General features: G+C 41.2%; 1 protein-coding gene across 2 annotated transcripts; it reads right to left on the bottom strand.

Annotated features, from left to right (window-relative positions):
- Position 1: 1 nt before the first annotated feature.
- vill (villin-like) lies at positions 2–14,138 on the bottom strand. Of its 2 annotated transcripts, XM_073488198.1 has the most exons (21): positions 14,127–14,138; positions 12,632–12,670; positions 8,770–8,853; positions 8,603–8,677; positions 8,280–8,479; positions 7,810–7,918; positions 7,371–7,481; positions 6,089–6,294; positions 5,917–5,995; positions 5,719–5,817; positions 5,430–5,583; positions 4,710–4,810; positions 4,427–4,564; positions 4,172–4,330; positions 3,753–3,932; positions 3,461–3,606; positions 2,910–3,054; positions 2,132–2,320; positions 1,817–1,885; positions 1,360–1,677; positions 2–498 (listed from the first exon to the last, which is right to left on the bottom strand). In XM_073488198.1, the coding sequence occupies exons 3-21, from the start codon at positions 8,842–8,844 to the stop codon at positions 385–387; spliced, it is 2,667 nt and encodes an 888-aa protein (XP_073344299.1). In that variant the 5' UTR covers positions 8,845–8,853; positions 12,632–12,670; positions 14,127–14,138; the 3' UTR covers positions 2–384. The 2 variants fall into 2 exon arrangements, with proteins under 2 accessions (XP_073344299.1, XP_073344298.1); XM_073488197.1 differs by lacking the exons at positions 1,817–1,885; positions 12,632–12,670; positions 14,127–14,138 and having other exon boundaries at positions 1,360–1,475; positions 1,548–1,677; positions 8,770–8,841.
- Between the last annotated feature and the right edge of the window lie 514 nt (positions 14,139–14,652).

Here is a 14,652-nt window from a genome sequence, read left to right as displayed (position 1 = left end):
TTCATAGTATAAGTGATTCAGTCGTGGTGAATGACAATAATTTCCTGAGAAAACTCGATCATCAGCATAACACATTGACAAATAAAGATAAATATAAAGCATAACCATCGGAAATAATATTAGTTTAAAATGCCCTTGAATTTTTTTGTCTTTTTTATCACAATCATGTTAATAAGCCAAATTTAGTCAACATATTTAATCACTTAAACTTTGTTGATGGTTGAAAATATTCCAGTGAAATGATTAAGGCCTCTTCCACTCCTGTCTTTCTCAAAAACAGCTAAAATGTCGCAGCTGCCTTAACATGTTTTACAAATAAGATTTTCTGCATTACAGTGAGACAGGTTTGACAACATTTCTGCGTAATCCAACAGTGAATGTTCCTCAGAAAAGTCCTGCCTTTTTCTTCAAGTCAGTCTGCCTCCACATCGGCAGGCGCAGGAAGTCTGAGCGACTCGAGCCGAGCAGGTTCTGAAAATCCACATCTGACAAGTGGGCCTGAAATCAGAGCACAGAACACAGTTAGGCTGACCTCTACTGTCCACTTTATGTTATTAGCTCAGGATACACATAATAATTACAAGATGTTTAGCACGTCCCACTGAGTCACAGTCATCCTTGAAGCCAAGGAGGGATAATGAGTCAGGCACAGTCATGTGAAAAAAAACCCAAATACAACAGCAGAGGGAAACCATGTCTCTTTGCACCTGTTTTTTTGGATGTGTTGATTATTTTGCATCTCTTTGTAGTTTTTTTGTCTCACTTTATAGTAATTTTGTGTGTGTTTTGTGTAGTTGTTTTTTGTCTCTTTGTGGCCATTTAGCATCTCTTTGTAGTGATTTTGTGTCTTAGTAGTTACTTGTGTCTCTCTGTAGTTGTTTTGTTTCCCCTTGTTGTTGTTTTTGGTCTGTCCTTTTGTAGTTATTTTGTGCCTGTGTCTTTGTAGTCATTTTGTGTGTCTTTGTAGTCATTTTTTGTCTCTTTGTAGTTGTTTTGCATCTGTCCTTTTGAAGTTGTTTTGCATCTCTTTTTAGTCATTTTTAAAAAAAATGTTTGTTCAAAGCTTCCTGCTGCAGCAAATCCACAATGACACTCCACAGCACAGATAATACACTAAATACTAAACAAAAGCTTTCTCTGCTGTCAATGTTAAAGTAGTTTTAGCTTACATCTATAATACTAATGGAGACTAATCAGGATCAGTAGCAGAAAACACGAGGTCTACAGTATGACTTTCCAACAAGGCGGTCAGTTCACTTATTCATCCATGCTTGCAGCATTCACACAATTATTAACATCTTGCGCATAATGACTTCCATGTTTTTGTGCGGTGCACCAGATCCATAATACTGCACCCACCTCTCTCTGGCTGGGGTCCACTCCCTGCGGCAGCTCACTAGGAGACTTGTTGATGAGCAGCTCTGGGTCCAGAAACTTCCCAGAGTGTCCAGCAGAGGGGGACTTAGTGCCACCATCTGTGACTGTTTGATTGAAGCGATAGGAGGGGGACAGGTTCATGAGCGTAGGGGACTGGGCTCTCAGGGTGGACGGGCTGGTGGGAGTAGCGGATCTAGGGGAGAATTCACCTCCGTGGGTCCTGTAGACTGGAGGGGAGGTCATGGGGCTTCCTGGAGCCTGGTAACTACCCCCAGGGCTCTTATTGAGATTAGAGAAATCCTGATGACACAGGACATGGGTGAGTGAAATCATATCTTTTGAGGATTTGTACATCAAAATTGTAAACACATTAGCGACATTTGTGATGTTAGTAGAGTTAGTCAATTAATGTTAGGATTAGTGTCAGTCAATCACTTACTACAGTGATCTGTGAGAGAGATGTTGCATCACTCAGCTTTTTTTTCATCTCCTCATAGGAGTTCTCTCCCTGTTGAGAAGATCAAGTGAGCGGGGATTGAAAATTAGTGAGCATGCAGGGTCGTCTTCATCTTCAAACAGTCCATGAAATCACCCACATCGCACAAAATTATTCATAGTGTTCATGTGATATTTGCGTCTCCTCTACAGTTATAGAATACCATACTGATTTGTGAGGCCTTAATCATGCTGCATTCTTGTGTTAAACACACTCGAGTGCCTCGCACTGAGATCAAAGAGGCTGTAACAAACTCACACTCCACTTATGAGGATCCCAGGCATTGAACCAGCCGGTGAAGGTGGGCGGTTCGTAGCCCTCTTTGACAAAGACGATGGGTGTGTCGAGGTCGCGGCTTGCTGGATGGGTCCTCAGGTATTCCTGCGCACTGTTCCACGCCTCCTTGGTCTCGTACTGGTTGGCTAAGTTTCCAACCCATAAGAAAATCTGAGGTGAAAGAAAAAGAAAGAAATCTGTTTCAGAGCTTTATGAAGTTATTGTTGACATGACGACTGACATTCCAGTCACAGCCAAGGACGGTACTTAAATACACTTTTGAGGTACTTTTTTCTGAAAGTGAGTCCATAAGCATTTATTGTCTTAGAAAAGGTGAAATAATAAATCTGCCAGTGTAGCAGGAATATTTCAACCAGTTTTTAATAATTGTAGTGTCACAACCTGACATTTTCTTTCTGGTTTCAACATAGCGTGGATCTTCATTTCCGGACAACATGTTGGTTTATATTAAAAACAAGATGAAATATTATCACTGCACTAGAAATTACTCAATTATTGACAGAAATATCTTATAAAGATTGAGGTTTTTGCAGATTAAACAGCCCAACACTTTGTGGGAGGCTGTTAGCGTAGCTTAGCTTAGTATACAGAATGAGAACGTGGGAAAACAGCAAGCCTGGCTCAGGCCAACGGTTAAATATAACGTCATCAAGCAGCTTCTGGCAAGTGGAGTAATATTTGCATCTTTCCACGCATCAACCTAAAGCTCGGCTGATTTCCCCCGCCTTTGACCTCTCACCTCCTCCCAGGTGTCCAGCAGCATGACATCCTCCTCGTCCAGGTCGCTCTGGGTGAAGTCGTCCACCTCCGTCATCTTAAACTGGCCCGTCTGATTGGAGCATTCAAACAGCCGGGGACTGTGAAGAGGCTCCTCCCTCTGCATTCTGCAAACAACACAGAGCTCGCTGACATTAAAGCTGTGTAATCTGCTCGGTGTGTGTGTGTGCGTGTGTGTGTGTGTGTGTGTGTGTGTTGGTGGGTGGGGATGTGCAGACCATATTTCATTGGCTCCAGACAACATTGGGCATATTCCACTGACCTCGATATAAAAATAATCCTTGCAGATTTAAATGTAAGCTTATTAATGTTTCAAAATATGATTAAACAGCTTTTTGGACGACTTTTGGAGAAAAGTCTGTGTTTATAGGTTATTTTAATTGTTTGATTTTTTTCTTTTTTGAACTATAATAGTCAGTAAAAACAAAATATGTCGAGAACAACAAGACCTGGGTTGAATATGAGTCAAAAAGCCTGATTCAAAGGCATGGTGTTGCTGCTTTCTGTGTTTACCTCTTGTCGCTGGCATAGGGAGCCTTTCCTCCCAGAGCTACCCAGAATTCAGCTGGCTCCTGGCCCTCCATCACCACCTGCTTGTCCTGCTTGGACAGCACATCAGACATCGCTCTCCCCATCACCCTCTCATCCCCGCTGCAGCCCTGGAGACGGATCGAGGAGGAGGAGGACATCAAACAAATGCGGATTTGTGTGAGAACAACACACGTTCTTACATTTCTATTCCTCAAAAGGGAGTTCATGTCCGGCTTGTGCAACGTTTCATAGTGTTCCATAACGACGCACGTACCTTTCCGTACCACAGGTAGCTTACGTGGTCCGTCTTCAGCAGGAAAACATCATTGGAGTTCAGAGACGCGGACCTCGCCTGCACCTCAGTGGCCTTAGTGTTCAGCTCATCGGTTCCTCTCACCTGGAAGAGCCTGGCACCTTTGTCCGGGTTCACCACACCAGGTCGGCCTGTACCACCCTAAAGACGCACACAAACACAAACACATATATTACATGCATGCAGAGATTTGTACACATACACAAATATGCAAAATATAGAGTGTTTTGTACATTTTTGGAGAGAATTAATGGAGGAGTGCTTTCCCCCTGAGAAGTAAAACATTTTTCTTATTGTATTGCAGGAGTAATTTCTCCAGCCTTCTGAATTTGAGCATTTGTAATTCAGCAAAAAGTAGACCTTAGTGTGAAAAGTCGCACCTCGAAAATGATGAGTTTGCCTTTGAAAATAGACAGGAAGTGGCGAGGCTCCTTTCCCATGACCACCCTGACCTGGACCGGGGCTCCATTGTACTTGTTATCAATGTTGACAGCCTGGTAGGCGCAAGCTGTTATCTCATCTGTAGTGGCATGACGGCCCTGGTGTGAGACAAACAAAAAGTCAAGTTAATACAGAGCTGTAACTGTTCTTTTTTAATTCATCAGAACAAAATAGAGTTAAAAATATCCACTGACCTGCCACATGTAGAGGATGTACTGCTGCTTGCCTGCTCTTTGATATGTGTACAGCACCAAATAGCAGTCTCCTCCATAAAACTGTCCATATGTACGTGGATTTACTTCAGCCAGCTCCAAGTTCTCAATACGCCACACCTGAAAAAAACACATGAAAAAAAAATGAAAATAAGAAATCTTTCAGCATTTTCCTCTCACGATACAGATATTACAAGATGAAGCCTGTCTACTCTTTGTGTGTATTTTGGCGTAAGACAATTGTTCTGCATTTTTTCCTCCTCACCGTCACATCTCCAGAGCCGTCATCCACCATGCGGTGCTGTGCTGCCAGTTCAGGACGTGCGTGGAGCTGCAGCACATCAAACTTTGTTTGGTCTACCTTTGCTGCATGGACAAAGTGTTCAGAATTAGAAATGAAAAACCATTTGATTATTTTTAATGGGCACTGGGGCAACAAAACCGACAGCTGCCAAGTGAGAAACCAGCGTTCATGACCATGTTTCACATGTGTAAGCTCGAAACCACCAGATGTTTTGGACGGGAAGTTGGGACATTATCCAGCCGTGTTTGTGTCGACAGAACCATGTTGCCAAAACATGATCTTTTCCGAACTGTAACCTTGTGGTTTTTATGCCTAAACCTAACCAGACCATAAGCGTTGGTTGGCAGAAACGGACCTTGCTGAAACGTATTCGGTTGATGCGGTTGGATAAAACCTGCTGAAACTAAATAAAAAGGATCTTCAATGAGCTCTTTTATTGTGAAAAGAAGAAAACACTTTCACTGTATTATTTCACAATTTCATGGTCACGTTATACCTTTTTTCCAGCATACAGTCATGATTATTGATTTCCCAGCGTATTTAATCTTGTACTCTTAGGTCTCCATATATCTGGAGCAACCATGATAATATCCATAAATAAGTGTCAGAAGGTCTTCAGTGTGTTTCTTTTCCAGCTTTCTGACTCAGATGTGAATAAATTAAAGGTCGTGTAGAGGTTACCTATCTTTCCGACGTTGTAGGTGGTACCGAGACCCTGAGTTTGCCCTTTATCTCTCCAGGACTTGAACAAGTGCTTGAACATCGCAGACTCCCCCCCCTCGCTCATCACCTTCACACTGGTGCTGGATGGGTAGTTCTTGGCTTTGATATAGCCCTGGTAGGAAAGAGGAGAGGAGTATTTTTCATGCCTTTGATATATAATGACTATTTAACTTGGTGACCCTGGCCAAAGACAGCCATAATATTGAATAATTAGAGAGTATAAAGAAGATTTATTTCGTGAACTCACCACTGCCCTGTTGAGAGCTTCTCGCCGCTCCACCTTGGAGGCCAGCTTGCCTTTCCACACCATCACACTGGAGCCTCTCTGGTCCGCAATGTAACAGTCCTGAGAGTGAGAGAAGAAGATATAATAAACAATGAGACCCATCTTCTAAGGGTAATAACAGTATCTGAGAAATATGTTTGAAGGTTAAAAGACAGTTACAGAGGAGCGCAGCAGGTCTTGCGTTAGAGGCTCTGTGGCCACTTCCTGAACCACCAGATTTCCGCCGTTTTCAAACACACTGAGGAGAAACAGTGTTGGATTTTATTAAATCAGTCAAAATATTCCCAAGATGTTGCACAAATGATGAAGCAGATGAAGAAAAAGTCCTTACTGGTAGAGTCTGACGTTGGTGTTCTGCACCTTGTCTGATTTGTCATCAGGAGTGGCCTCCCTCAGAGGCCCATTTCTCTGGCCGAGCACAGCCGTCATGATCTTCATCAGCTCCGGGGAGTCCTTCTCGTCTCCTCCCTCCACGACACCAATCTGAGCTCGACCTCCTCTCTCCCTGTCCCGGATGTCCTGAGCCAACAAGACTGCCTGCAAACAAGGGAGGAGAGGAGCTGAAGATCTAGTGTAATGTTTTCTACCGTGAAGGAAATACAGAATATGGTACCAAATTATTTTTGTTTTGTTTTTTGCATTTGAGAACAGATACTAAAGGTCGCCACAGAATATTTGATTGAAGTTATTAAAGACATCCACAACGTACAAAAAAACCTGATTTATTGCCATCACTGAGAAATAATCTGTAACAGGAGCTCCACAGCTTTTTCCTTTGGATAGCTGAAACTGAAACTTACTGCTGAGCATGTAGATTATAGATAATTACATAATGTCATCAGTCTAATTACCAAACTTATTTCCTTTTAGCTGTTAAGCTTCACCACTTATTGACAATAATAACATTACTATCTTCGAGCTACATTATTATTCATTTAAATTCAATGCAGCTTTATTTAGACCTGAGAGGGAAATTACAGCATATTTCTCTTTCTGCTTTTTAACGACTGTAATGTGAATGTGACGTTGCCCAGCATCAATGTTCTGCTTTTGTTTTGTTTTCAAGTTTTCCCTGATTTAATTTGAAAGGAATTGTTCTTTGAATTAGTTACTTAGTTGGTTAGTTAGTTAGTTAGTAGAAATATCTTAAAATTAAAATACCAAAAAAGGAAAGAACTGCACAATATCTTTTATGTTCATGCAAAGTCTCCAGACCTCCTGGTGGAAATGTAATTGTCATTTTTGAACTGTGGCTTTTCCTGTAAAATAAAAGTAAGATCAAGTACTGTGCCTGCACCGTTTTTAAGGTACTTCCACTTTTCTTTTTCATGGTACTTCACTACATTCACAATATTTCACTTTTTACAATAATAATCTGACAATTATTAGTCCTAGCTACCTCAGATTGTACATGCAAATCATGATTAGGTTCTAAAATATGATGATTTTTGCCAGATAATGATATATTCTCCTTCTTCAACCAGCTTTGACTGTTAAACCCTGGATACTTTTGTATCTTTAAGTTTTTTTTTATTGGTGATTATTTTTCCCTTTACTTATTTGTAATAGAATATTTTTACAGTGCTTTACTACCAATCAGAGGGGAGGATTACCTTGAGCTTCTCTCTCCTGTTGCTCTGGGGGCCGTTCCACTGCACGATGGCTTTCCCAATATCCAGCAGGAATATATCTCCATTGTTAAAGCTGTTCCATGACACCTCCACCTGCGCGTGGAGTGATGGAGACTTATCAGACAGTTTCTCTTTATTCAAATGAACAGTACAAGCTATCATAAGACATAAAACGTTCTGAGAAACAAACAGTTTTTAACATAGGGAAGTACTACCTAATCACCACACAGTCATAGCACTCCTCGGGGCAATTAACACCTACTTTGACAGCTATGACAACAAGCACGCTGTAATTTGTCTAAGAGGGAGTGCCAGCACCCCTTGTAGCGTAGCTGTGTGAAGCCTGTGATAGCTCCAGTGGGAGGCACTGGGCAGCCAGCATTAATCCCCGACACAGCCCTTTATATTCCACTCTACATACCTCGGTCGCTGTGACGTGTTTCCTCCCTTTGACGTGCAGCAGTCGCAGGATGTTGTAGACATTCGTGTCCACGTGGTGAAAACCTGAGGCCACCCCGCCCTTCTTGTAGCTGAGGAGAGATCGGTGTACAATACCAAAGGTCAAGTGTAATAAAAACAGCACAGTGGAGGCAGGATGAATGGAGGAGCAGACGAGAGTGTTTATAGTTTTGCTCATTTACCTCAATGTTACATAAAACACAATGAAAAGTCAGAGGTTAATGAACTGGGCGAGAGAAAACTGTGTTTTTCTTTTCTAAGCCTCAACAAAACAACTGTAATTTGTGTCATAATGATTTCACGCAGAGGGATTACTGTTGTAAGCCATGTCTCAGGAAGATTACAGCATAAGAGTGTGTGTGTGAGTGTGTGACTCTTTATTCAGTCACCACCCCCTTCTAGTTCACACAGCAGGCCCTTTCTTTGACTCACATGAGGCCGTGTTTGAAGTAGCCCCTGAAGCGTGGAGACTCATAGCCCTGCACCTCCCTGTGCTGCACCGGACTCCCGCCCAGGTACTCGTCCAGCTGGGTGACGTAGATGGCAGCTGCACCTTGTTCATCCTGGGAGGAGGTGTTCCCTATCCAGTAGTGGATGTCGATGGATTGGCGCGAGCCCCTGTTGTCACAGATCTTGCAAAAAAAAAAAAAAAACACAGATCGAAGACTCACATTTGCACAGATACTATCGAGGCATGCTGTAATCATATCATTAATGTTGTGGTCTGTTGGGAAGTCAGCCAGTGTTGAACTCACATAAAGAACAATGTAACAGTCTCCCTCGAAGAAGTTACCAAAACCTCTGGCTGAGACAGGCGCCATCTTCATGTTCTGAATGAGAAAACAACAAAGTCAGTAAGAAAAAAAAAAGCAAGATTTCAGTTTGTCACACATAAAATCTGTTTAAGTAAGTCTTGACTTACATTGATGGTCCATATCTGCAGGCCTGGCTTTCGACTGACATTTCTGAATGCGTCGAGACTTTCATCGGTCATCATCTTGCTGAACTGAAACAAACACACACATGTAAGTTGTCAGTGATTTAAACACACAAATGTAATTTCTGCCTCTAGGCTACTCTAAATCAAAAATGAGAGTAGTATGGGATCATGGGAGTTGTTGTCTTCATTGTCAAACAACCACGATTGCTGATGAATATCTATATGGTGTGACCCGTTTAGTCATGTTCATCAACTTGCTTCCTCTCTGTGAACACAACAAAAAAGTATTATAACTTTTTGGTTGAAATGGCTTAACAGACAACTGAACAAATGTCTTGTTTGCACATTAGCATTTATTTGGTTTCATATTTCTGGTCACCAGATAAATCTAATGCCAATATTCACTAACTTTTAGCTCTGTTTTTGGTCTCCACCAACTCTGCGGGTCTTTAGCTGCTGAGTGCTCCACTATAACTTCGTAACACAACTTTGCCTGTTGTTTGGTGGTGGGCGCATAGTTGGTTTTTAGCCAGTGCTGGGAAAAAATTGCCATGAGAGCAGTAAGCGTGAACCAAAACAATAAAGTTTGGAACGAGGAAAACCCAAAAATTAGCTGGAAAGCACTGAATGTTTCAATAGAGCTGAGAGGAACTGCAGAGTTGAGGACTTCTCCCACTACTGCTCATAGTCTAACAATATAAAGTATATGTTAGAACCTTTAAATCCCACATAAGAAAACACATCCTCATTTGTAACGTCTCCAAAGTACTTCAACAGAGAAACACTGCATTCCTGAAGCCTCCTCCTCATCATCATCCCTGTCTTTTCACTTGAAACAGATGTCTCCAACATGACAAGTGAACCATTTCAAAAGATTGGATCTCTGACAGCGAAACACCTCTAATCCCCCCTAATGAGTGTCAGCTTGGCGCCATAGCAACATACAAGTTCTGCAATCAGCGGTGCTTAAACTGCCTCTTGACTCAGATATCAGAAACAACAGCACTGATAAGCAAACACAGTGTAGCACCAGCTGAGCCAAGAATATAGGCTTATGGTGACACGCTGTATGAAAACAGGCTCTGTGGGATGTCACGCTGCAGGCAACATATCATGAATGCAAATACAGGATCTATGCTTACAAGTTATGATTGACAAATAGCTGGAGTAACTGTGGTTGCAGCTATTCTCCAGAGAAATAAGTCAGCTATAATTTATGGCTCATGTGCTGCACTTTGCCTCAGAGTCCAATCTTTCCTCTGTGGATAATATCTTACTGGTCAGTGATTGATGGAGTGGGTGGTGTAAGGTGAGGTCAGGTCACCTTTACTCTACCAGGATCTTAACCACACCTTTTTATTAATATTAACAGCTCTGGTATTCAGGGGATCAGATAAAGAGGTGACACATGCAGAACAAACAGGGCTGGGATTCAAGTAACATGATAGGACTTAGGCTGAAGTTGCAAAATTAATTTGACTTCAGTGTTTGGAGCTGAGGAGGAGTGAGAGACAAAGACTTTGTTATACTGGGATAATTTCACAATATACTAAATATAGTACATAAAAACATTCCAGCTCTATCAGTAGCTTTGCAGGGAGATTTTGTGACTTTAAATGAAAAGCAGCCACTTTGGTCAAAAATATCAAAAAATCCTGGATTCAGACCAAAAGTTAATGGGGTCTATTCTGGGCTGAGACCCATCCTCCATCCAAGTTTTGTGGAAACCCCTTCAGTAGTTTTTGTGCAATCGTGGTCACAAACCAACAAACCAACCAGCAACCAATAAATGGACATGAGTCCATAACCTTCTTAGTGAAGTTAATTATGGGATAAAGTAAACATATTCGATAAGTAGAGAAGAGTCATAAACACAGCCTACTAATTCAACTGACAGTAGTATCTATCAGTTTGATAACATTAGCCACCATAAGCTAATGGTCATACAGACCAGGTGTGGCTTAGCAGCTTAATTACTGACTGCATTTATGTTATCTTTACACAAATGGCCAAGGCTGGACAGCTACATTGTTGCCAAATCGCTGTTGGAAGCTAAGGCTAGTTGAACTTTGATTTGTAGCGTGTCCCGTCCGTCAATCAGGCGTCAGTTTGTAGCTTCAAATCGCTGTTGGAAACTAAGGCTAGGCTAATCGCTGGCTGTAAAATTGGCATACATTGAACAATGGAGGGTTTTATTGCTTATGAATTTTAATTTGTAAAAGGAAAGTTATATGGTCAGTCGCCACTTTATCATTGCTATCAAATGCTCCTACATCAGATAAGATAACACAATCCTTTATTGATTCCAAGAGGGTGAATCAAGGACAGAATAAAGATAAACAGAGAATCCTAAAGCAGCATTATGCAACTTTATAATCTTAAAATAACAGCTTCAAAATCATGTTGATGGTACAGTGGCTTGTGTCAGTGTCTTCAATGGTGTCTCTGTCTCAGCCACTCCGCCCAAATCACACAAAATGCCAATTTCTACATAATGTTGCTTTAAAGACAGCGTAAATACATGCACTGTTATAAAAATATATTATGTATAGATGTGTATTACGTAGGCTGTCTTGTTTGTTTAGTGTTGTTTATTCACTAAGCTAGCTCTGCATTCATCTTTAATAATGTACAGGGTCCCATTGAAATGAATAAAATACATATTCCAATAATAACAGCAACCACAGACAAGATGTTACATTTAAAAATAAAAAAATATGTATTTGCAACAAGAAATGTTGATGTTGATGAAACGTTTAAAAATGTTTTTTTCATCTGAGCCTTTACAGTATGTGACATCCTCGAGTATTGGGCTTGGTTACAGCATATGCGAAGATCTATATGAACCAATGGCCCATAATTTTAAATCAGTTTGCCTTGAAAAGTGCTTGAAAGTCCTTGAATTGTATAATTTCCAACTTTGCTTATATCAAGACATAACTTGTGACACGTTTTCTATACTGTAGGCTGTCAGTGACATTACCTAAACCCTTATGACCCCAGCACAAAGTGACGCCCTTCTATTTGACAATCTGTATTGTTATCTGGTCAAAGGACGGCCACACCCATGTTTAATCCACATATCAAACTATAGTTAAAATGACGGCTTCCCTCGACTGTGCAGGATAGACTATGTATGAAAGACTAGGCGGCTGATCAATCTGTGAAACAAACCAAAAAAATCAGAGCATACGTATATATATAAATTTAAAGAGCAGGGTCACATTCTCAACTGATGTATGTGTAATTAAACCACTTAAAGGAGTTTATTTTGTAAATCAATTTCCTGCATGAACTTTGAAAAATCTGGGTGAAAAGGGGAATGCGTACCTCTCTCCTCCACTTAACTTCAATTGATTAGCTGCATTTAACTGATTATTAAGTCACCAGTTACAGAAGACTTCCGACTTCACCTCCCTGTCGTGATTGAGAAACAACTACTGCACTTTGCAACCTGATCCCGATGTAAATGAATGAAAAACTAAAACAAACAATATTTGAAAAGATGAATTGAAAATGACCAGCGTTGCTTCCATTACTGTGACAGGAAAGACTGGTTCCACTTCAATTAACCTGCGCTGTCCATTGACTCAGCGCACACAATGAGCTTTGTTAATGCTCTCATTGCATCCTAATGTGGTCATCTCTTTAACACGATATGATAAAGGCTCAAAACACCACATAAAGTCTGTTTTAAGAATCTTTTTCAGCATGTATGACAATGAAGATGTTGTTTTGAGCAAACCACAGTGATTTAGTAAGAAGGAAAGGACAGAGGGATGTTCAAAAGGCTGAAAATGATAAAGTGAAATACTTTAAATAAAGTTTGTAGAATGGATCTCACCTTGTCTTGTGTCTCGCGGAGTGAAGGCCACGGTGTCTCCTACAAGATGTGGAGGCAGATTAGTGATGTGATGTCTTTAAGCGATAAAAAGGATCGCTTGGCTTTTCCTCCTGTGTGCAAGCTAGAGTGAGTGTGGCAGCAGCGAGGGCTGGCTGTATTTGTCTCCACGCCCAGGCTTGAGCACACCTGCAATTTCCTGTCTTGATATTTACAGTACAACAACCTTAAAGGGGCACTATGTAGTTTTGGAGAAGAAATTCAAAACCAGAATTTTAACATTAACAATATTCAGAAACAGAATTCAGAAATACGTATTTTTTCCATAACTGAATAAACAAGCTGTTCTCAGAGGAAAAAAAGGTCCCCAGGACACAGTTTGAAGCTAGAAAGGTGGCAGGGTCCGCCACATATAAACAAAGTAAAACAGTATGAAATTGTGTTGTCCTTTAAGGTCAGTTTGTTTATTCAGTTTATTCAGTAATTAAAACAAAGAGTTTATTTAGTTTATTAAGTTAATTAAGATCTTTCTGGTAAAGATTTCTACCCCAAAACTACATAGCGCACCTTTAAATACGCCTCTTCTTGCATTGTTTCCAGTTCCCCCTCACAACAAAAAAGTGTTTCCATGTGGAGATTCTGCCTTGAATGAACGGAGCCAGACTTGCAGAACGCACCGGAAAGTCAGGATCCTTGAGAAAATCATCTACAGTACCTGGAAAGAGATGGACTCAAGCCTCACTTGAGCTCCTGATTGTACTTTAAGTAGCCAGCCTGAGTCGTGTTTATGTTCGCCCGAGCCCTCAGCAGCACAGCGGGCATTACAGGGGCCACTTGACACCAATTATTCATTTCACAACTGTTACAACTAGCAGATGGGGGAATTGGACTCAAGGAGCTCCGAGTGGTTATTGGAAAGGAATCAGAGGCTTTCTGTGGCTAAATCTCTCATTCTGTGCCTACTCACACAGCAGACACTCGAGGAGGAACGCTTGACGTTACTGGAGGTTTACAGCTCCGGGCTTTGATCTCCCTGCAGAGACGGCACTGGCAGCTTGTGTTTACATTTGTTTGCTAAATGTGGGGATGTATTAACACGCTGCATCCTAAGTGATTTTGAGACAAAAGAGAAAGGACGAGGCTTTTGTTGATCCTTAGTCAAACACTGACTTGTATGTTAAGATACACGAGGAATGAATTGTGGCTGAGGATAACCTTGAGATTTAGAAAAAAAGCATGAAACTGCTCTCCTGTCACGCCAATCATTCCCAAACTGTGTGAAAAATCTGCAAACTTCTTCTGTTGCACGGCGCAGTTGGCGCATGAATCATGGATGAGGCTCCCCGCTGATGTTTTCTGCTCAGGGATACATTTATTACACTTGTCTTTGTCTTATATAGTTCACACAATCCCTGCCAGGGAATCTGGGAAACAGATTGTTACGTAACTAACCTGGTTTTCTTAATGAGTCAACACACTTATAGCAAGTTTCTCTTACCTTTGACCACAGCTTTCCATTTTTAGAATCCATCATGAAAATATGATCATGTCAACAGCGTGCTGGACTTCAGTCCTCACATATCTGAGGGACAAGTGGAAAAAAAAAATCCACAAGAGTTCTTCGGGCTTGAACAAAAGGCTCTGTAATGCCTAATCCACAGCTGCAGTTAAAGTGGCTGCTACGTAAGCGGAAGCCAGAAGTTCACATCAAGATATCACATGAAGCTAAGCACTCCTCGGTTGCACATTAACCAGTTTATATCCATGTAATTAATGCACCCGCAGATCACTTAACCCTGCAGACAATACAAGCACGAGCCTCTGTCGAAGAAGTCAGTGGTGTCCTCTTATAATAAAGCATGTTGTAGGTGTAGATTCATTTTAGGAAGACACTTAGGACTTTTCTGAGCACTTTAAGGACTGTTGTCACACGACACACAAATCCACGTAAAGTGTTGAAACTCCATCTGCTGATGGAGATCATGTGTAATGATTGAAAGCTCCAGAACAACTGCTTCCAGTAT

The sequence above is a fragment of the Pagrus major genome, chromosome 19 (assembly GCF_040436345.1).
Source record: "Pagrus major chromosome 19, Pma_NU_1.0".
NCBI lineage: Eukaryota > Metazoa > Chordata > Actinopteri > Spariformes > Sparidae > Pagrus > Pagrus major.
The sequence above is the reverse complement of the archived record's forward strand: the minus strand, read 5'-3'. Positions and strand labels throughout refer to the sequence as shown.

Excerpts from the sequence above, each read along its gene's own strand:
- vill (XM_073488198.1), bottom strand. The coding sequence starts at position 8,844 with ATGATGACCGATGAAAGTCTCGACGCATTCAGAAATGTCAGTCGAAAG. Across the intron at positions 3,933-4,171 it reads GCAAACTCATCATTTTCGAG|GGTGGTACAGGCCGACCTGG; the intron begins GTGCGACTTTTC and ends GTGCGTCTTTAG. Across the intron at positions 1,678-1,816 it reads CTCTCTCACAGATCACTGTA|GATTTCTCTAATCTCAATAA; the intron begins GTAAGTGATTGA and ends CTGTGTCATCAG.